This window comes from Platichthys flesus, chromosome 18, assembly GCF_949316205.1.
Source record: "Platichthys flesus chromosome 18, fPlaFle2.1, whole genome shotgun sequence".
Classification (NCBI taxonomy): domain Eukaryota; kingdom Metazoa; phylum Chordata; class Actinopteri; order Pleuronectiformes; family Pleuronectidae; genus Platichthys; species Platichthys flesus.
The window spans coordinates 1,038,601-1,062,547 of NC_084962.1; the positions used below are offsets into that span (position 1 = coordinate 1,038,601).

At 41.8% G+C, this 23,947-nt stretch overlaps 1 protein-coding gene across 1 annotated transcript; it reads right to left on the bottom strand.

Moving 5' to 3' along the window:
* Window positions 1-329: 329 nt before the first annotated feature.
* meis2b (Meis homeobox 2b) lies at window positions 330-23,947 on the bottom strand. The gene is made up of 13 exons (XM_062410769.1): window positions 23,936-23,947; window positions 23,395-23,621; window positions 22,533-22,674; window positions 22,341-22,391; window positions 22,077-22,127; window positions 21,832-21,978; window positions 16,940-17,054; window positions 9,224-9,363; window positions 6,750-6,826; window positions 5,115-5,173; window positions 4,840-4,929; window positions 3,970-4,066; window positions 330-1,268 (listed from the first exon to the last, which is right to left on the bottom strand). Exons 1-12 carry the CDS (start codon window positions 23,945-23,947, stop codon window positions 4,008-4,010), a joined length of 1,170 nt encoding a protein of 389 aa, XP_062266753.1. The 3' UTR covers window positions 330-1,268; window positions 3,970-4,007.

Sequence of the window (23,947 nt, forward strand, 5' to 3'; positions counted from 1 at the left end):
TAAACAGGCTTTATAGAATATATATATATATATATATTCTTTAATATTCTATAATATATATAGTCTATAATATATATATATAATCAACGGGACTTGAACACCGCTGTAACTTCTTTTTACTTCTGTACATTTCTGTACATTTCAGTACATTTCTGTCAGTCGCGCACACACACGCGCGCGCACCCCCCCCCCCCCCCCCCCCACAAACACACACACACACACACACACTGTACAGGCTTTATAAACAACAGCAGTGAGTAAAAGCTGCCGCCGTTGCAGACTGGGCTGATTTTGTAGAATTCGGCGCACGGTCATCCATCATCCCTGTCACCATCAATCCAATAACAGCAGACAACTGCAACCCCATCCCATATCGAACCAGAGCTGGATACGTGACCTGCTCCAGCAAACTGATGTTGCTGCTTAAACCACCGTGTCTGACGCCAACACACAGAAGCACATTCACATAAAAACACGCCGATGCTTCCTCAGTCAAGTCTTTATTTTGGTTTTAGTGCAGACTCCTTCTCCGTGTTTTTGTGCTATACGAAACTATGTAAAACATTGTCAAAAAATGACCAGAGTCCGTCGCCTGGTCCTGCTCTCACAGAAAAGTATTTTCAGTACCAGTTTTTAACACACGTGGGATGAGAACAGCAGGGATGCAGTGCATGGAGAACAGAAACTAAACATTCACATTTTTCTTTCCTTGGCCACAGTCTTTTTTCGTCTTTCTTTTTTTTTAACATGAAAGCTCACTCTATCTTCTAATGGTCACAAGCGCAAACATGGACAGAAATAAAGAGCACACATCTACACAGCACAACAGCGATTCCTCTTACATCGAAGAGTTATTCCACAGTGTTTCTCTCTTCTGGCCTTTGGAGGAGAGGGCGGGGATGATGGGCACGTTTAGGGGCAAAGCTTTACTTTAAGAAGGAGGAGAAACGTCGTCGTCCCGTGGTTGTAGAAAAATAAATAAATAATTTAAGAGGAGATGGACGAGTGTCACTCTGCTTCTCTGCACTGTGGAGTCCTCCCTCGTCTCTTTTTTTCCGTGCAGCAACGAAGCTCCTCGCCTCGCAAGAGTCTCTTCACTTTCAAGTCCAAATCTGTGAGGTGAGGCGTTTCCATGGTGATCCTGTACACGCGTGCACCGTGCGGGCTCCGGCAAGGTGAGGTGGGAGTGATCAGGTGGGTGTGAAGTGGCGACTGCGGCTGAGCTCCACTGCCAGATGGAGGAAGATCCCTGAGCCAACCATGGAGGCCTGGACACAGAGGGGACAGAGGGCAGAGGGTTAGAGGACGCACAAATCCAGGCTTACCCACCCACGCAACAACAATACCACTAAATTACATTTGGTTGGAAGAAAAGTGGACCCAGAGTTCAGGAATTAGTTAACAATGAGAATATATGTCAAATGACTTCACAACGTTCAGAGCTCACACACATGCGGCCAATGTCTAATAGCTGAACCCTGCTTAGATGTAGCGCCTCCTGTAAGCCCTGTTGTGGAATCCAGTCTGTTAAATCTCTCTTGTGTTCCAAAGACCTCCCCCCATTTTAACTATGGGCCTTTGTGAACGTCAGTTCTACAATCAATATGTAAAGGCAAAATATCTGGTCCTCATGAGCCCTTTGATATCTGTATATAGACCCCCGAACTCAAGGTCCACCATGCATGTGCGCAATCACATCTTGCCATCTTCTGTTCAAATGTAATCAGCTGACCTGCTGTAAAAATGTAACTTAAAATAGGAGTATAATGCAATAATTCTGCTGTTGAGATCATGCAGTTGAAATCTCTGCAATTTAAATTTTATAATTCAATGTTCCTCCTTTATCTCAGAATAGATTAATGTCAGGAACAATGTGGTTTTGGTCTCGCTGCACTTCCATCATATAGAATTCTGAAATTGACTCTTACACATCCTATTTGACAAAAATTTGAAGTCTAGATAATACAACATATGGTGGAGCAAGCTGTGCTGTGCAGCAGAGAGGGTAAAGTAGTACCGATTCAGTCATGTATTCGATAATGGCTAAATGTTATGGCTCGGGCTTTATCGGGCCTGTAGAAGCCTTGCATGACTCTAAACCTGGCCCACATCTATCCTGCAGTCCTGGGGGAGATTTACTGCCACTGTCAGCATACGCTCTCACCACAGATCAAATTAGGGGAGGCAAAAACACCCATCTCTACTGAGCTATCACTGTGACTAGTCAATGATCATTAAATGAGAAATAATTAGATTAAACACCCTGAAAAAACATATAGGCAGCTTGTATTCAGATTGAGAGCCTTGTTTGTCTGTGCAGATATACATGTATTTATTTTGTTATTTCTTAGATCAAGCATCACTATCTTCTCTTTGGACTTCCTTAGCAAAGCTGAGGGGATTATTAGACAGGGAGGAGGGGGTTACGTTACCTAAAATTGGCCCTGTTGAAAAAAAATGAAGCAAATGCGGCTCCTATTTACATATAAAGAGCTCTATTAATCAAGGTAAGTGTCATTACAGCGAGGCTCATTGAGCAGTGGAGAGTGGGTGTTAAATAAAATTCTCTGTGCTCTGGTGCCTCCGGCAGGCGATACGTCTTGATTTGAGAACTGTCAGCAGTGGTGGGGAGCTGATAGAGGCGGAGGTGGGGGTGGGGGGGAGTATTACCCGGATTCTTAATCAGATTGCAGGTGGAGAAGAGATGGAGGAGAAGAAAAATGGAGATAGAGGATGTAAGAGTGATGGAGAGGAAAAGAGGAGGTGGTATGAGAGATAAATATGTTGCCCACTCACTGACTTTGTTTAAGTCGACCGACACAGACAGATTTACCACCCACCTCACAGTTGCCTATAATCTTAACAAAAAACATCACATGTAAAGTGTGTTTTAGTGCCCTGGCCCATTTGGAGATCTGTGGTCTTGTTTTAGACATGGCGTCTTCTATATAGCTACTGCCAGACATGAACTCCACAGAATAAGATAAGATAAGATAATCCTTTATTGGTCCTGCTACGGGGAAATTTGCAATATCCCACAGCGAGAGTCAAAAATAGTATCCGTAAGAAATAATAAGTTACATACAATACTCAAGTGTAAGAATAATAATACTTAAGTGTAAGGAAATATAGAACATTTAAATAAATATAAATATAATAAAAACTAATATATACAGTGGGAAAAAAGAAAAGAAAATATGTAGTGTGAGAATATGAATAGGGAATGGATTGCACATGAACCATTGTATTGAACAGACAGAATTGATATTGCACAGTTAAGAGAGTTAAGCTAGAGTTCAAGTGCAGTCCATAATGGTGTTGTTCTACTGGGAGCAGAGCTGTTTGAACATGTGTTACAGCTGAATGTCCTGATAAACAATGCTTACATTATAGATTAAAACCCTCTCTGAATTCAGACTAAATATGTGTCGGGGCAATAATGAATCATTTACCTATTTCTCTAATTTGATGGCCACTTCTAAAAATCTTAAAAACCTTAAAAACCTAAAAATAAAGAAATGGTTTAGACCCTAGAACCTATCCAGGTTATGGTAAAACATCCAAAGTCCCAGAGAAAGAGGCAGAAAAGAGAAGAGAGGACAGAGAGGCCTCAGTGTCTCAGACTCCTGTGTCCAGATTTCTGTGACTTTGCTTTGTCAATTGCTCCCCTGCACCTAACATTACAGGAGATATCTAAAAACACAGCATTTACAAAACTTTCTATTTTAGCTTTTGAAGAAGTGGAGCCTCACTGTGTCCCAGTGATCTGACAAGTGGATATGCAAATCATTCTGCTTGTTTTAATCAATCAATCAATCAAATTGTATTTGTATAGCCCATATTCACAAATCACAATTTGTCTCATAGGGCTTTAACATGGTGTGACATCCTCTGTCCTTAACCATGTGAATGATTGGCTTGGTGAGAAGGAAAAGTACTGAGCAGAGGTTCTGAGAAAAGACTACTCACTTCAACCTGTTGTTCAGGCTTGCCTCAGTGGAGTGGTTTTACATGTAGTGCCACTGCCCGTCCATGCCCATGTTCATACCCATGCCACCCATGGGACCTGAGAATGAAGAGAACACACACTTTTAAACACCAACAACATGACAGACCACTTAGACAGCACTGCTCTTTGACATCACTGCTGTAGCTTCAGCTTTGATGTAAACACAACCAAAGGCCAGCCACACAAGTGTAAAGACGCAGAAGCACATTCTCATCGCAAAATATCACTGAAAAGATCATGTGAATCACAGTCCTCTCATCTGAGTCCAAGTCACACAGGTCCTTTGAATTGAGCTGTGGCGTCAGCGACAAGTAATACAGGTACAAAAAACACCCACTGAACTTATTTGACACAGTGTTTTTTGTTCTGCATTGTAATGTTCAACAAAATTCTAATGTTTATATAATACCATATTAATTAATTGATTAACATCAAATTGGAAGCTGCCATAGGACTAATACTGTATTATATTCCATGTAAGAGTATAATAATCATAATCAGCTTTCACAGAACATTTCATCGCTATATCATCATATTGACACAAGTAATTGACAAACGTAATATGTAATTTCCTGCAAATGTAATAGCTATTATTTTCAGGAAATTACATATTGCCTTTGTAATAGGCAGCTGATATTATGTATGTAGGATTATTACATTGAAAGCTGCAGATTTGCATTATGTTTTTGGCTTATTGTGCTTGTGGGCTGTTATTACATTGGCGCGTGTTATAGCGTTTACTTTTGGACTGGTTGGAGACTCAGCTAAACAAAAGCAGAAGGGCATACTGCACATTTTGTCCTTGGTGGTTTGATACATGTAGGTCTTACCTCCAGGTCGGAGACCCATGTGTTGCTGCCCATCAAGAACAAAGCCTCCCATTGGCTGGCCATCTGGACTGTAAGCTGTACCCTGATTCACTGAAAGAGGAGAAACCCGACTGTCAGACTTCCTTGATAACCAAACATTGTGCACACAAAGCTATCAACCTGCACATCCACTATGTAAAGTATCTTTCTCTTTTTGCACACGGTCTCTAGCTGCACCTGAACAGTAAAGAAATAATTATTTAGTACACTGAACAGTGAATGAAGTGTAGTTTTACCTGCTCTGTTGGACTGGTCAATCATAGGTTGGACTATTCTCCTCCTTGCATTAATAAACCTGGAAAAAAGAAAATATCATGTGAATTCGGAGTTAAGAAAAATAACTGTTAAAATAAAAATGTGTTTTTTTCGAACACTGGTACGTGATAAAGTCCAGGGTCTTATTATAGTTTATTTTCTAGGCTTTTCTCAGGTGCCACCATGTAACAGAGGATTTCCAGTGACAAGAAAACATTCATTCAAGAAGGCCATTAGAAATGGTCAAAAGCCTAAAGATCTAGTAAGTATACTTTAATTGTCTTGTTATTAGTTGTCTGGATGAGTGTAGATTTCTAAAGTCTTAAATCTATGTTGTCTAGGTCATGTTAAAAGGAATCAGTTCATTTCAAAAATAAGGAAAACAAATATTATGTTTGCCTTCTTAAAGTTGAAAAGTTTATTTTCAAATGTGTGACTTTGCTTTGTCAATTGCTCCCCTGCACCTAACATTACAGGAGTTATCTAAAAACACAACATTTACAAAACTTTCTATTTTAGCTTTTGAAGAAGTGGAGCCTCACTGTGTCCCCAGGGATCTGACAAATAATCTACTTTATTCCTATTGACATATTGTTGGGTATTAAGAGAAAGTCACATAGCTGGAAAAACCTATTGATCTGGGTTAAGCCATGTAGCCTCAGGCTGTGATGGGGCTAACTGCTCTGCCAATGCTTTGCCATTGATACATCTAGCAAACAGAACAGGGATTTAGCATGCTTTGATATCTTTATTGGATGGAGCCTTGACTAAAGACCTGCAAATGTTGGTCTGCATAAACAGGTAGGTGGTTATGGAAGTTGGTCTGTCGGAAACATGATACACTTACATCGTACTGGTGGATTTTATAGGAGGTTTATCAGCTGGAATGAATCTGATGGTCAACAGAGATGCATCCACTATTGATCAATACATATATTTTGTATTCATATTCAAGCTACACCATTGTGTGCTCTCATTGTGTTCGGCTATGCAACAGGAAATCCTCAACATACCAATTAAGTAACATTATCTCAAAGCATCCCAATTTGAGCAGCAGACACACAACGCTACATTGTTTCAAAATATCTCCAGAGTTTGTGATTTTTTTATTGGACCTGTCTCTAGCTAAGATGTTGAAAGATAAAATGGTTGTGAGGTAGACGAATTCCCTGTTTTAACAGGGCTATGGTCACTACATGTCTTAACCACTTCTGCCTGGACTATTATTTATTAATGTTTTCTAGACATGTTATGTGTATTTTAAATGGCATTATTTGGCATGTCAGTGGCACTGTACAGAGATAATGGATGTTGAGTTTAGGTTTTATACAATAAAAATTGCCAGCAATGGATGAATCGATGCCAAATCGATGCCAAACACTAACATCACTTTGATGAAAAAAATGCTGCATGTGATGATCATGAGCCAAAGTTATACTGAGCAGATCACATTGAATACAGCAAGATGAATGTGTTGTGTGTATTGGTTATGACTATATAAACTCTACAGTTAAGTCGCATATTTTTTTTTAAACTGTGTATGAATGTGTGACTGAATCTGATATTGAGATCAGTCGCATGTTATGTGACAATGCAGATGCTCAGATCTGACTTACCAGTTGTTCACTTGAAGGATGGTGAGGCCTGTGTCTTGTGCTAGCTGCTTTTTCTGTTCCTCTGAGGGGTACGGGTGCTGTGAGCCACAAAAACGTTACACAATCAAATAATACAACGAGAAAAATGTAAAAAAAAATGTCATTCATTTTGAGGTCTCCACATGTAGGATGTCAGGAATCTTCACACTCAGGAGGTGCATGTCCCTTCCACGAGCAGTAATTCCTACAAGTGAGTGAACAAGTCAACTCTGGAAAATGGAAGCTGACCACAGTTGAGCCCCAAACACTACAGGGTGAAAGCGCGTGCCATTGTGTGACAGTATTTGACATTGGTTGACAAACGATCGGGTGGGATATAAAAAGGCACAATGGTGGCTATTGTTTTGGGCCCCAATAAGGCCAGGCCCCATGTCACCTACAACCCCTCCCCACCTTGCTCCATCCCTGTCTCTGTCCTGGTCCCTGCGCTTACTCTGTGTATGAGACAGTGGGAAGGGGTGGCAGATGGCAAACAGAGGTGACCTGTACACTGAGAGCAGGGTCGTGCGCCAGTCCCCATTCTACTGCTGTCAGATCAGCAGCCGCCTCCTGTGGTCATCAGTGAAGGATGAGCTTCAAAGCACTTCATTGTTATATTCAAACACACACACACACACACACACACACACACACACACACACACACACACACACACACACACACACACACACACACACACACACACACACACACACACACACACACACACACACACACACACACACACACACACACACAGACGTCTCATAAACACTGAGATATTTATATTCTTTAATTTTTTCCCTTCTATAATTTTTGCATAATCAACACACCCACTCGCTCATGGTGAATCCTGAGGAAGATCTCCTGCTATGTTCTCACATGGGCTCATTCGAACATTGTGCTTACAAGGGGGCTGACGGGAAAAACAATTAACCATTAGTAGCTATTAATATGAATGGACAGAGACCACAATGTTCCTGCCAGGAATAAAAGGACCACACTGTATTGTTGGCAAATGTATTGATATATAAATGGTTAAATGTTTTCTTTTGGAATGAAAAACGTTTTTGGGTGGAGTGCATAGTTTTGTTAGGCAAATAAGATGAATGCATAATTTTTACATGATTAAGGCTTTATAGATGCACAAACATCACTATATCTCCACTCAGAGAACAATCAAAATCCAGCTGACTCTGCCAGGATACTTGTGACCTTTAGTGGATTCCAGGTTTCCTAAAACTCAAACTTTGGCATCAGTCTTTCAGTGTGGGTTGCATGGAAACCAACAGTTGCGACCAGGCTAATGGGCCAATAATGAATAATATAATGAATTGAAACCTTTCACAGCTGCCTTCTTTGTAGCTTCCTCAGAAGGGGATATTTTAAGGGTTTTCAGAATAGACGACAAAAGCAGGAGGCTACAGCTAGCTGCCCCCCCCCCCACACACACACACATACACACACACTACACACGCACACATGGCCCCCCATAGAATAACAAAGTGCTGCGATTAGATGCACTGTATGAATGTGTGTGTGAATGGGTGAATGTAAAACTGTACTGTAAAGCGCTTTGAGTGGTCATCAAGACTAGAAAAGCGCTATATAAATACAAAACCATTTACCATTTACATACAGACCCCCCAACACACACAGCCCACTGCGGGCCTCACGCTGAAATATCTGACAAAACATAATCCCGCTCCTTTCACACCGTTAACGCCTGATGAATGCTTGATCGCCTGGGTGTTGCAACAGGCCTTTCAGAGGCCAAAGTCCCCATGCACACTTTTCATAGGTACATCCTGCCTTGGCAAACACTTGTGCTGAACAAATGAAGCCTGTAAGGGGATGAGGAACAGCGAGGGGATAATTCAATTATCCTCCTTTTTTATCTGGAAAATCTAAAGGTGGCCTTTGGAAAGGAAGGAATTACCCCAAGTACAGGACCTGTGTGGGCCTTTTACAAACCAAACATCTCAGCGGTTATACGACATCTAAGAGCAGCAGAGAAAAGCTGAGGAGGAAGCAGTGGTGGCATCTTTTGGACCTTGGATAATAGGTAGAGCTCTCATCATATTCTTGTATTGAGCTCCAACACACTGCTTCTGCTTCTGAAATGGAATGCTTCTGATGTGGATTTCAGTATAAACGCTGTACGAGCCCCAGACTGGTATTTCAGAAAGCCTTTACAGTTCCTCTTTGCTTTGGTCTCTTACAATGGAACAAAGACAAAGCTTATTATTGGCCAAAGAGGCATAATTTCAAACAAATGTTGCTTGATGTAGGGCCTAGGGTTAGACAACATCGATTTCTATCATTATGTGAAATTGGCGTTGAGTTTTGTTAGACAGAAGACAACAAATCCTGTGTTTTGAATCTACAAAAGGCGACAGCTGGATTTGGTTTGTGTGGAAAAGGAACTCATCAGGATTCAGAATAGATTTCCTTACCGTAAGGTGCTGGAAGAGCCATGCTCTCATAATATTTGTGGCCACTTTGGGGAAGATGCCTCGTTTCTTCTGCCTCTTCTTGTCCTGGTCATCCTCATCTCCTGTGCCTGGGGATGCCAGGCTGTTGTCGAGGCCGTCTCCTGCGATCAGAGACAACAGTAGACACGTTACGAGAAAGCATTAATTTGGTCCTGTCGCATTCTTCCTCCTCCGCAAAATTGTGCAGTGAAAAGGCAGACAGAGGAAAATTGCACTCCTCTGTATCACGGCACCACAAGATTTTTTATCTCTCACCTCTGCCTGACTCCCTGGCCACTGGGTAATGAGGAGGAGTTTGGAGTGTGCAAGCTCAATAAAACCAAGAGCTATTAATTCAATCTGAGCCATGCGTTTGACATGAGGTAATGACTGCAGGAGCTGTGTGCCTGTCATGAAATAATGAACGTTCAAACTGCAGTCAGACTCACTAATATGTAGTCTACACTTATTCATATGTGACCTCTGTTTGAGATAAGACTAATGATATCATTATACACAAAGGGAGGAAAAAACAACAAAAGTATAGCCTGTGAATGGAGTATAAACCCAGGAACATCAAACTCAGTGTTGTTTGAAGTTGGAAGCTAGATTTTCGATTGGGGTACTGAAGCAGAATGAGGGGGGTGTGGGAGGCTGAGTCTGTAGGACATGAAGCCATCACCCTTGTGTTCTAACGTCTCCACTGACCGACCCTCTCCAACCCCTACACTCACGACAGCGTCCGTGTTGGATTGTCTGCAGCGCTGCATCCTCTGGATCCTGCCATTAGTAGCAGCCCTGTTTGCTTTCAGAAGAAAGCAGGCTTCCTTTAAGCTGGGATTTCCGCCCCTGCTAGCTAACTCACTCCAATTCGTAACACAAGGGGCACACCACTCCTTCTCCCCCTCTGCCATTAATTGTGCATCAGCCGAGATGATTTACTTTTAACAGTGGTGGTTATTTTTCTTGCCCTCGGGGCAGAGAAGCCTTGAAAGCCTGCCTGGAGGGCATGTGAATAATGCATCTGAGAGACTCCTCCCCCAAGGCAGGACAGGAACCCTACTTTTCTTAAGATTTGCCCTGGCATGTCTTTTTGTTTTTAGAGATGCATCAATCAAGCGCGCCTATATGAACCATATTCATACATGAATATTTCAGCTAATGAATATTGACATTAAAAAGGATGTGATCTGGATTCGGCGGCTGTGGGGGTTGTGGGAGTTTTGACTGATGGTGTCCAGCTCTGAGACACAGACAGGGTATAGAGTTCACACTGCCCCTGCCTTCCACCTCTTTCACAGCTTGTTGGTTAAGTTATGTCCTTAAGAGCGCAGGTTCCCTCAGGTGCTGCTGGGGGTGTGAGTGAGTTTTCCTTTTTTCTTTTAATAAAATCATCTAATTCCACACTTGTTCCAGCTTTCAGTGAGAGCTACTGTATATGATCACAGAGTGAAAAATTCTAACTCAAGATTGCGGCTTGTATCTTTACTGACTGGGATCTCAAAAGGTACCAACTACAAAGTTTAGCTTTACTTACAACTGTTACCAGAAGTGGACGGTTTGAGCACTGCGATCAGTATGTTTAAGTGGTGTCATTCGACATAAAAAGTATACATATATATATATATATGATCAGAAAGAATAAATATCTTTCTTTCTGCTCATATATGGGGGTGTGAGCTAACAATATTCTCATCATCTCTGCACTGCCCACATCAATGTAATATATTGCAACGGGATAATGGATGAGGGGTGTTGGGCAAAGTAGAAGAGAACAAAAAAATGAAATAGCAGTTAAGTCTGAGGCTTCTTGCAAAATTAACACATAAAAGTCAGAGGACATTTAATTTTTTCCAAATATATTCTTCAAGACCTGCTTGATGTAACTGATCAGAATGGTGTTGAAGAAGAAATGAAGTTTATTCAGCATAGCTATAATTGCATATATCAAAGAGTGGATGCAATAATATATAGTGTGCTAATGATGGCTTGCATGGTACTGTAGTGTGATTCATCATCAGATCACAAAGCTATACTCTGTGCAAAGAAAGAAAGAAAGAAAGAAAGAAAGAAAGAAAGAAAGACGTGCACAGCCTAATTTTATTTAAGGAATAGAATATGTCTAAGGAAAGCATGTTGTTCTCCATCTCTACCCCCCACCCTCAACACCCCATCCTGGTCCACCTCCTCTCCTCATCCCTCTTTCTTCTGCACCAGAGAGAGAGAGCCGCAGGGCACATCCTCTGCTACACTAATCGCTTCTGACTGTTCCCCGGCAACTCGGCCAATCTAACCAGTGTGTGACGGTGCAGTCTCAAAGTCATACACCCATGCAACTCTCTCATGCCCCCTTCACCTCCGCCTGCTCTTCTCTCTCCACATCCCCCTCTCCTGCTCCACCCTGCCTGCCAGTGTCTGCACGCAGGACAGTGGAGGGGGTGTGGTGGAGGGTGGGGAGGTGGGCATTACCGCAGGGATGGCAAGAGTATTGCCCTGGGGCTAAGAGCAAAGCCTACAACTATCTCTTACTCAAAAGAAATGACTGATAAACAAATGAGAAATTATTGTTCTATCTCTTCTATGTCCAATGTTTCTATTTCTTTATTAAGTAATCTATTACATGCTTATTGATGTACTTTTTGTTTTTCAATGAATTTGGCACAAATAAACAATCGTTTTATGTCTTGCTCTTCAATGAAGATGTTATGTCAGTTTAAATGGATTAGAAATGGGTCGATTAACCTGAGGTCTATTTGCAATTGGATGTGTACAGTTTCTCAACATGTTATTGTATTAAATTCATGTAAACTCTTGTGTGACAAGGTTTTTAAAGATAAAATAAAGAGATATTCATTGTAAGTATGCAAGGTCTGCTTGCTCAGTGAGATCATTTCAACTGAGTCTTAGAAGACTCTTATTCGTTTGAATAAAGTTTGTGAAGCAAATTTTCTTGAATTCAGTAATAGTAGGGGCTCAGTAATATAATCTATTATTAGACAGGATTTTAAAAAGTTTTCAGTTTAAATTGTGGTTATTTTTCATCAGCAAACTGCTTCATCTTCTTTTTTGTTTTCTTGTTATAGTTTAAAACCACGACATGCAAGATCATGAATATATTTCCAAATGTACTATTTTCTTATCAGTCGCTGGGCCAGGCAGTCAGTGGATGACGTATAAAGCGTCTGGCAAAAACTGATTGCCGCACCCCCATCTGCAGCAGTGATGCAAAGCTGTTGCTGCTTAATGAGCTCAGAGGGGCCCTGATCCATCATCAGTGACACCTTGTGGCTCCTCCCATTATTAGACATGATACAAGACTCTAAATGTAGTGGTCCTAAAAACTTCCAAAACATGGGGAATCCTCTGTGTGAAAAGGTGAACGTAATGAATAGAAGCTGTTGATGGGGAAATGCAACAGTGTGTGTGTGTGTGTGTGTGTGTGTGTAGAAATAACATTGCTATGCAAATTACAACTAGAAAATAAAACACAATTTCCACTTAAATCTGAACTTTGTTTATGCACTGAAAATCTAATCCAAAATAGTGTCCATTCATATGCATTGTTGCTATAGTTTTATACTATGGACAAAAGGATAATCTGGAACTGGATGCACTTATAAATAATTTTGCACGCCATTTGGTGCCACTCAAAAATCTGATTTTATTTAGAAATGTAGGTCCCAAGTTAAAGGTAACACCTAAAAAGCAGTATCAAGATATTTTTTTTCCTGTTGTGTGTGTTTACCAAATGAACACAACCTCAAAGTAAAACCCAGAGAATTGGGTCCGGAGTTTACCCAGAGTCCCCCTTTCACACATGCCCAACGCAGCGGGAGGTTTTTCTGCACAGACTTGCTCACAACAGCATCAAATCCTCCACATTATTCAATTGAGAGGTGAGGTAGTCAGATGCAGCAGTGGCAGAAAAGTTACGTATTAACTCTACTGTATAAATCATGTAATTTTGTTCCCTCAATCAATCAATCAATCAATCAAATGTTATTTGTTTAGCCCATATTCACAAATCACAATTTGTCTCATAGGGCTTTAACAAGGTGTGACATCCTCTGCACTTAACCTTCAACACGAGTAAGAACTAATACTACCAAAAAAAAGCTTTTGACAGGGCAAAAAGAACATAGAAACCTCAGAGAGAGCCACATGTGCCACAGCACCCCAACACTGTCCTCAGCTCTTATCACCACAAACTCTCTTGACATCTTTGTCTGTGTCTTCTACATGTGTGTCAGTTCAACTCAATTATGGTGGGGGTGAAACCAAATATGCTTTTTGTGATTTGGGGGAAACTTACCCTTTACTAGTAAGTATGCAGTTCTAAAAAAAATCTTCTTTTCTCTGAGAATGAACGCAACTATTTGCTCTACACAGCCAGCACTGATCTCTATTACCCCAGCTTCTCCCTCCCTTTTTAAGTCTGAGATCAACAGCATGACAGATGCTATAGCCACATGAGCCTGCACTCTGTATGATGCTGTGATGTCATTGGCATGTCAGCACCTACACTGGGCCTCATTCCTTCCCCCTTACTGCAGCCTCGGGAGGTGACAAAAAAGATGCAACACATCCTGCTCCTCACATTCCATTTCTACACACCAGTGTTCAGGATCTTTTTTGAGTCATTCCCATTGCCTTTTGTTTTATTTGGCCCTTTGTGATGGACATTTCAAGCCTTCCCCTCGTCCTCCCCCAGACCCCTTCCAAGCATTCCTGGGAGAGCTCAGCCCCTGTAGCTGTGGTCACCAGCAGTCACCCTGGGGGTTGAGCTATCAAAGAAAAACCTCTCTGCATATCACACAGCTTACAAGGCAACAACCAGAACCCAAGAGCTCACAGGGGAGTAGGCAGCCATGAGTCAAACCACCAGCCACATACTAGATGGATCATCTAGCTGTGGTAAGCCTGGCCTGGAAGCCACAGCACCACCATGTTATCGCTCTTAAATGACAGTGGATTTAAAAAGGTTTCCTCAGACCATAGAAGCATGACAAATTCAACCTACTATAGCAAAATGTCATTACATTTTCAAACATTCATAATCATTCTGCCGAAAGACAAACCTATAATTCAGTTTGATCCCTTCGACAGTTCCCCAACTTGTTTTTCCTACAATGATTGGGTCTGTGGCTTTAAAGTTGGATGTGGTACACTTTCATTCCCGTCTTCGCTTTACATTACATTACATTTCATTTTAGCTGACGCTCTTCTCAAAGGCGACTTACATTTTTAGTACACTCAACATTTATGAGGGGCCATTTAGGGGTTCAGTATCTTGCCAAGGACACCTCGGCATGCAGATGGGTAAGAGTGAGGATTGAAACGGCAACCTTCATGTAGGAGAACACCCACTCTACCCCCTTGCCCCCCCAGGCTTTACATGCCTTGCTACATACCAGCTACATCCAATACCGCCGCTGAACGATGCAATCTGGTCCAACTTCAGTGTAATTCCTTTCATTGCTGACTTAGAGCATGAGCATTCGACTTACACCACAGTCTTTCGTTAACGTCGACCAAAGGTTTCAGTCGAAAAAATACAGTATTCTGACCATCAGTCCAGTATAACAGTTTTCATGACCTCCAGAGGATTTTGTCCCTACTTTCTACAGAGACTCTGCTCAGACTTGTTCCCAACAACAAAGAAATCAGGTGAGGTGTGGTGCAGCAGGCAGAGGTTGTAACGTGTTAATGCGGCTGAAGAGATCACGTGTCTTTCTTTACAACACATCAATACCAGCTCTCTTTATCTCATCATCAGTGTCTTCTACATGTATGGTATCCTGAGATATATTTTTTTTTCACATCCGCTCCTTCGGCCATTATGTGGACATTCGATGGACATTCGATGGACATTCTGCAGTCTTATTACTAGGGGGCTGGTCACATAAATTACAAAGCGAATTCTCAATCGTACATTTGCAATCAACATCAAATATCCTGAAAAAAAAAACACTGCTGGGGGTATATCCAGGAAGCAATTGTGCTTTCTGCAACAGGTTTTAGCCTGGTAGATGATACAACAAGTATGAAGGCAGTGCATCTGTGCATAAAATGACAAGGAAGTGACACCAACCTGGCAAGCTAGTGCTGAAAGTAAATCTTAAGGCCATCTATTCATTATCTGTAAACACTGATGCAGAATGGGTAGTGACTAGATGTGATGTTTCCAGATAAAATTACGAAAATATGCTCACATGAGCATACACCATTGAATAAGGTGAGCGTCTAGTTCTGAACCCACCATAAATGTCATGATATCTGTAGGCCAACAAAATGCAACTCTGTGTAGGCCATCTACAAGCTCCAAATGAGATTAGCATGATATGCCTGTGACTGTCCTTTTAGGTTGTGAGTTTGACTTTACCCTAGCATGAGAATAGGGTGGAAACAAGGCGGTGAGGCCCAGGGAGAAGCAGCAGGAAGCATGCAGCAGATCCTGCTGCAGCAACCGAAGCTCTGATCATTCTGCCCTCATCTCTCCTTTTGTTCCTGATACATAAAGTGCTCTGTCCTTACATCCCTACAGGGGGCATTCTGCACCCCCATCCTCTATGCATTCTCTCCCAGGTCAAAAGGGCATGGACCTTGGGTTTTCCCCCCACTGTTGTTTAAAAAAAGCCTAAAGGAAAGAAGCTATTCACACTTTGGTCATTCTTGGCTTCAATATAGACTTTGGGGCCAAATAAAAAAGTATACATCACATTCAGTTTTTTCTTAGGTGAAGTTGATAAGCTAAGATGAGTTTGAAAAGCAGATCCAGATCACTAGGTCTGTTTCTGATAGTCTCTTAATCTCTTGTCTTGCAAAGCATCCTCCTATTGTTCTTGTCAATGTTCTGCTCACTGATGCCTGATGGGCAGAGGGTGGAAAGTTGCTTTAAAGTCCATGCTATTTTTACTGTGGCCAGAGGGGAGAAAAACAAAAACAAGCCATAAAACCCTTATAGCCTCTAATTATCACATCAGAATTCACATTAAGTGCAGGAACACCACAACAACACAAGAAGGAGCAGGGCTGGAGAACATGAGAAGGAAAAGAGAATACTGAGATAGGACTGAGTGCACACATTGACTGCTAAAGTGAGGTAGTAACAGTTACTTGTGCGCGTGTGATCTTCTTACTTGAAGTCAAAGATTGGATCATTCACATCTGTGTAATTTCCCCCAAAAAATGGCATCCATGCATAAATCAGCACAGTTATGAACAAATCTATTGGATACATATTGTGTATCTTGTAAATTTGTCTCACTATACTGAGTATATAAATACAATCTTGGGTTATTATGTTTTCTGTAAACAAATAACATTGACAAAAATCGAAACACTCTTTCAACAGCTGCTCTGCACTTTGCCAGCACTAAATTCAGGCTAGAAAGATGTGAATCCTTTTTCTGTTTCTGAATCCTTCATCATTTAACATGTCAGGCAGTCGGTACACTGTACGTAAAATAACTTAATACTTTTTAAATATAAAACAGAGTTAAAATAAAAGCAGGACAAAACTTGTGTTTATGTGTTTAGATCAGTGTAGATAAAAGGAAGATGATTCCTCTGATAAGATGTGGTAAGCACATACACTTTCCTGAAAGGATCCCCCAGCAGCCAGGCCACCAGGCAGCAGGGCGCAGAAAGAGGTCATAGGAAAGTCAAAGCTTTGATATGGACACAGGAGGCTCTTACCGAGTTCACTTGTGTTATCTCCACTCTGGGAAACATGTCCCCCACTGGACGGTCCCGGGGTGCCCACGGAGGGCGTGGAGTGGGCGTCATCCAGGTCTCTCCAGGATGCAGGATTCTGTGAGGTCAGGGAGAGGTCCACACACCAGGGGACAGGAGATAAGGAAACAGAGGAGAGAAGAGAGGAAAGGGGAGAAATAGTTGAGGAAGGTCCAGTAAGTCCAGTATGAGGTCCATAGCAGTTTTCCAAAGAAAACAAAGAAAGCAACATTGCAAGTTTTGCATAGTAAGGCAGGAACTATAGGTTTAGAAGAACAACATTACCATTCTTTTCAACGGGGACGTTTCAGTCTAGTTGCAGAAGGAACTCAGAAGTTTACAGTCAAGCAGCCCTGCAGCATGTGGACCCTCCTGTATCTGTGCTGTGTCTGTGACCAGTGTTGGGAAGGAAGCCTGTTTTTATCAGGCCGACTGGGCTGGCCACTCAGACTTTTATAAACCCAAAGCAAACAGCAGATCTCCCTCTTCAGCCTCTTGGCGTCAGCTGTTTGCCGGATGGTGATCAGATGAAGAGCTCGGCAGATGACAACAAGGAGTTTGGGGACAAAGGCGCAGCGTGAATGAGGGCCCCTCTCACTGATGGCCCCTCTTTTCTTATCCAGCCACACAATAATTACAACTCCTCAGTACACACAGCTACTCAAAGAGGCACCATGTGTTTGTATGTTTATCAGGCAAATGAAGGTCTTACTTCCTCACAGCCCATCTGTTCAAACCAAGTAAACAGGAATGTATGTGTTTAATTCTACCAAACATTAATGCTCATTGCATATTTTTCCTAACACTGTTATCCAGATGACCCAAGCTGCCTTCAGACATGGACTGAACTCCAGAGATCCTCCTGAGTTTTTCTGCAGGGGCTGTGTGTTTGAACGCAAACGTCAGACTGAGAGTTTCCAGAGTTGCTGCATACTGTCACCCTCCGGCCCCTTAGTTTAAAGTCTGTAGAAAACCCAAATGAATCGATGTGAGAACTCAGCAGGAAATCCTCTTCAGGTTTCACTGCGAGTGAGTGGGAGGGGTTGATGACGTTTCTAAAAAGTGACAGGTGAAAAAATAAAAAACAAATATCTCTGGATTAAAAAAGGGAAGCCAAACAAGGGAAGAAGCCGACGAAGATGTCAACAGAGCTGTTGGTGATAAGGGCCGACACTTGTGTCGATGTGTTGTACAAAAACACCTGATCCCTGCAGCGGAACTAATATGTTACGTCCTCCCTCACCTGAATCCTGCGGAGGATTTGCTGTTGTTGTGAATCCATCGGAAAAGGGAATCTCTGGCTGTGTTGGTCATGTGTGAACGGAAACCTCTAGAGAGGGTCCAAACCCAATTCTCTGGAGTTCCTCCACAGGTCATGTCTGAAAACAGCTCTACAGGCATATTATATAACTGCTGCAGTGAACGGTCAACATATGCACACGCTCTATGTTTTTAATGGCAAAGAATGGGAATGAGGGGGTGTTTGTTCAGCACAATCAGGTGAAACTGGGCTGTATTACATTCAATTATTAATCTGCCAGTTGTGGTACTGTAACAAATGTGACACGAATGTCCTACAGACCTGTAACTCACCTCAAGGTTTGAAACTAAATCTTACAGGCAGATTTTCTTGTTATGAGAATATGAATTACCAGCGGTCAACAGAGACAATTTTCAAACTGGGATTTTTATTTGCAATAAGTTGTATCAGGCCTCCCAGTCTGAGGTTTCATCCATACTACTATGTTTTTATTTAAAAAATGCTTCAACTCTACCTGCAACCATATACAGTAAGTCTGACATTTTAGAGCCACTAAAAATGTGAAGTTTGGAAACGAGACATTTCAGTGTGAAAAAAAAGGAAGCGGCATTAACAAGCTCACAACACAGTAAGTTCACTTAATTTCTGCTCATGGATCAAAAGTGAGCAGTGGATACCACTTCAATGCATGGAAGTGGATGCCACTTACACTTAACACAAAACGGTTAACACCATTAAGTGGACAATTCACAAAATAAAAGTTTTTACATCTACCTAAAACAGGACACTAGCACAGCTGACCAACACAAAAGTGGGGTGCAACAGCCCAAAACTAAAAGGGTCACAAGTAGACCACCTACAAAGTTGCTGCCAAGTACAAACAGCAGATCACAAAGAACCAACAATTATTTTCAGTCATGACGTAGCTTTTGCTGATTTGTCAGGATCCAATCACATGACCCTCTGCTAGAAGAAAACAACCGGTTAGCCTCAGCTACCTATGTAGAATGGAACATGAAAAAAAAACATTTCTATGAGCTCAGACGCTGTAGCCTGACAAAGACCCCCCCTCCTCTCAAGTTGTATTAATCCTGTTGGTTGAGAAACAGCTGACTGAGAGAGCTGAAGCTCAACAGCAAACACAACGCTAGCAGCTGCACTCTGGAGAGGATCATCATCATACTTTACTTACAAAATTACTGATCAGATGGCATTTGCTAGAGTTAATGTAAATACACATGTATTTGTGGCTGTAGTTCACCAGTAACCATAGTATGCATGTTTTAGCCAGGAAACAACAATGGTTAACATTTGCAAGTCATAGGAAGTGCTCTGAGACGTCTGAGTATTCATGTAGGTTGATGTAAGTATCTTTAACCATTAACTGATAATTGTGTGTGAATGCCGACAGCAGACATTATAATAAGAATAAATAGTTTTCATTCTTTTTCTATATGATTTTCCATCACCAATCACCTCCACATACATCAAACCTTTTAAAGATTCTAATGACAATAAACAATAAAAAATGTTCGGCTTTTATTTGATATCTTCCCCTAAGTTACCTGGTATGAGAGCTGATATTCTAAATGCCCAAGGTGGCTCACTGAGTGTTGACACCATTGCCATCCAGGACCACAGTGATGGAAAAGTCCCCCATCACTTTGATGCCCTGAGCGTGAAACCCCTCAGCAATTGGAGGCTGTTGAGCCACAAGCTTGAGGTGGTGGAGCTCGCCCTGGACCAGTGTGACCCATCCGCCGAGAGGAATAATGCCTTTAATTACAAGAACGATGACCTTTACTTGACTTCTGTGTGTCATCTTGGACAACATCCCCAAATCTGCTAAATTGGCAGCCTGGTCCAGGGTAAGGCATTGAATGATACCGCTAACATCCTGTGTTGGATCCAAGACGAGCAGATCACAGTGTGGAACGTAAGTGTTGTCTTCACTAACAAGGAGCTGCTGCCAAAAACAATGGCCCTGTACACACAATGGCCCTGTTCACACCTGTTATTAACACATTTTTGTGATCCGATCACAAGTGGACAGCTGTAAGTACAGGAAGTAACCGGTGTGAAGGCACACAGTTCAGATGGTGATCTGATCACGCCAGAACACATTCGGAGGTGGGCCCCATGTGTCCAAATTTCTTTTAGCAGTGTTCACGAAAATCTGTCCTGGGCCACATATGTAGGACCTCCTACTCAACTGAGGTCCTCCGACCTGCTGCCCTATGAATCGTACAGATATTTTCTCTTTTCATGAATGGTCACCACAAAATGATTGATACTTTCATTAAATTGGTAAAATCTTTCTTCACAGCTGCAGGAGATTCATTCAGCCTCTCCTGACTCGTCTCTCTACCTTTCTTTCCCTTGCTCACCCCGAAACACACACACACACAGTGACATTGGTCTCATCTTTAAACTCAGACATGGTTTGGTCTTCACTAACACAAATCTCGTATGTGATCATTTGTATGTAGAGCAGGCAAGTGAGATCCAATCAAAAGTGGTCACAGGAGAACAATTCAGGACACACTTTAATGCCAGGTGTGAACACACATACTTAATGCTGGTCTCTTGTGATCTGATCTCTCAGGACAAATGTTGACATCAGGTGTGTATGCGGCGAATGTATACAAAGGACTGCAGTGAGTTCAGCCAAGCCTAAAAAATTCTGAGCTACGTTGACACCGAAGGTGACATTACACCAAGGAGACAGTTCACTGGTGTATAGTTGTTTACCACCTAGCCTTTCTCCAAAAATACAGTGCCTCTTGACCCATGTTTGTGGGCATGTCTGGCAAACATGGGGCTTACGACAGCAGAGATAGCCAATGCTGCCATTGGAGATTAACAAGGATATTCCTGCAGTATGCTGGAGGTTAGTAGATGTAATCTGGTAAAAAATTCAGACATAAATATAAATTTTCCAATGAAAGAGAGAAAGCTGCGAGGAGCAGTGTGGGTGCTCAACGCTAATGTCTCTCTCTCTCTCTCTCTCTTTGCTCTTAATGCTTAATGATATTTAAATGGCAAATAAAGAAAGTTACAAACTACGATTTAAACAACAAATATCCTCTTTCCACAGTGGGGACATTTTCCTCAGTATAAATGACAGACTCACTACCTCCTAGGAAAGAGTAGCAGCCCTCCCGCCAAAAAATCACAAAACTCAACAAACTGCTTTATAGGTTTAATCGATGAAATCCTAAAGGAAGCCAACTCTAACATCCTGTCGGATTCAGTAAAAACAGAGAGCACCCGAAGAGATGGGCTGCTGGTGTATTGTCTTCAATGGTGGTTCATGAACTCTCATAAGGCAGCTATGTCTTCTTGTGTCTCCAATCACACTTTACAAATATTTATAAATTGTGAGAATATTCCCTATTCTGGATTATTACTCTATTATTTTTAGAAACATGAGTGTGTGTGTGTGTGTGTGTGTGTGTGTGTGTGTGTGTGTGTGTGTGTGTGTGTGTGTGTCTGTGCATGTATGTCTGTGTGTTGGTAATAGCAGTAAACGCCGCTCTACGACGAAGATCTGCGCAAGGCTGCGCTTTGCTTTGGATTCGGTTGTTTGACTCACATGATCGGCGAGGTTGGTAGAGGATCCTGAGAGGTCGTCGAAGTCCGACTTGCACACATCTCGATCCTCTATGACCAGGTCGATGGGCATTTTGCCTTTCAGACAGCTGATGTACCGGTGGCAGAAGTTATCACAGAGCTCGTGAACCTGCGGAATTGAGAATGTCATATAGTTTAAGTCCCAGAAAAAAAAACGATGTGATTGGTGTCACTAGTGGACTGAGTTCATCAGAGAGAACATTTTACCTTCTCTAATTCCAGGAGGTGAAATCGAAGGACTTGAATCGCTTGAATCATCTGAAAATATAACACTTACAAATTAGTGTCATCCTTACTATGTCAAGTGCCTCGATATGTATGTATGTATGATTTGATGCTAAACAAATAGAATAGACTCAAATTAATTTAAAAAGCTTAACATTTTTCCTTTATAACAAACAAAAATGTGTCCTGAATATCCGCTGCGCGCACAAAACACAGTCAGCCACCGAAAGAGTACGAAGCGCTCACCAAGTTATCAAGCTCCGGGTTGGACGAAAATAAAGGTTTCTCTGCGCGGATCTGAACAGAGACAAGGAACAAGTGGTGCTTTAGTTTGTGTTCCACAGAATAAGCCACAAGCCTTCACCTGGCCCCAGGAAACATAGAGCTGGAATTTGAGTCTTCCATCCCTGACCAACGGAGCACCTGAGTCGATCCTACCTGTTTGGCAAACACGGCGATGTCTTCATTGAAGGAGTCGGAGGAGCAGACGTCTCCTCCGGCCACCCCGGGTTCTCTGGGCGTGCAGGTCGCCAGCTCACACTTCTCGAACACCAGAGCCAGCAGAGGGAAGAGAGGGTGTCTGCAACACAGCGGAGAGTGGCCCGTGGATTACGGTCATTGTTGGGCCTGGACAAAAACTACAGCCCGGTGGATAACATGTCACATGAGGCAAAGCGACTTCATCAACGAAAACACAATAAAAGTAAAAATAAATCGTCCCTTCAAACGGACGCATAAACAATGCAATCCTCCTTAAGTAATAGCATCATTGCGCCTATAATCTTGTTGCAGCAAAGCAGCACAATTTAAATCAAATTAGAAATGCATGGGAAATTATGGCCTATAATTCATAATTTTCATGGTCAGAATATATCATTAATTATAATGTAAAAGGATAAAATATATGTAATTTATGTGAAATGTATTTCACCTCTTTGCTTCACATATGAAATTAAATGCGTTTTGTGACTGTTAAATAATGACAACAACCAAAGACGTGTAAAACAACGATAGATTATGACAACAGCTACTGCAACAACAATAACAAATAATAATAATCATTATTATTATTATTATATGAAAGACTCAAATGTGTATATATAAATATATATATATTTTATGTAGATATATATGTATATAATATCCTATTAATACATTGCTTGAAATGTAATATTTGATTTATCTATTTTTATTACGAATTATGTTTATTTACTTGTTTGTGCAATTAAATTGTTATACAGGTTATTGTTGTTGCTATATGGCTGTTAGTGATTTTATCGGGATGCTATTGATTCCACACCCATAGATTTGGTCCTTGTCTCTCTTCAGTGCGTCGTTGACGGCGCTGCCCATGCTACTGGGCATGATGTTGTGAGGTGCATGGGCTCCGTAGTGCTGGGCCGGGGGCGGCCCGTGGTTCAGGTGGTGGACCTGGGGCAGGGGCCGGGGGGCGTGCGGGTCTCCATACATGGAGGTGGGGACTCCGACTCCGTCCATCGCGCCACCGTAATGAGCCAGCTCATCGTACTGGGGTGAGAGTTGCAGATGACATTCAGACATGAACAGGTGGCGGGAAACAAACGTCTCCTTCGTAATAAATAAGAGCAGAACGTGGGTTTAGCCACAGGATCAAGAGTATTCCTACGTTTACTGGATTCACTAAAGGCATCACACCTGGATCCCATACAGACATAGAGGGTTACAGTATAAATCACTGTCTGAAATTTGTATTTGTCAAACATGTTTTTATACTTAATGCTACTTGAATCATTTTTAAAGATGTTGGACTAAATCGCGGAAATTTGGGGAATTAAATAAAATCTGAATGAAAGAAGACGTACCCTCTGCGCCAT

What these genes read in the sequence shown, in the direction of transcription:
- meis2b (XM_062410769.1), bottom strand. An exon ending in ACCCGGAGCTTGATAACTTG is followed by an intron (nt 22,128 to 22,340) that starts GTGAGCGCTTCG and finishes TTATATTTTCAG; the next exon opens with ATGATTCAAGCGATTCAAGT. An exon ending in GGCTCTTCCAGCACCTTACG is followed by an intron (nt 6,827 to 9,223) that starts GTAAGGAAATCT and finishes TGTGGCTCACAG; the next exon opens with CACCCGTACCCCTCAGAGGA.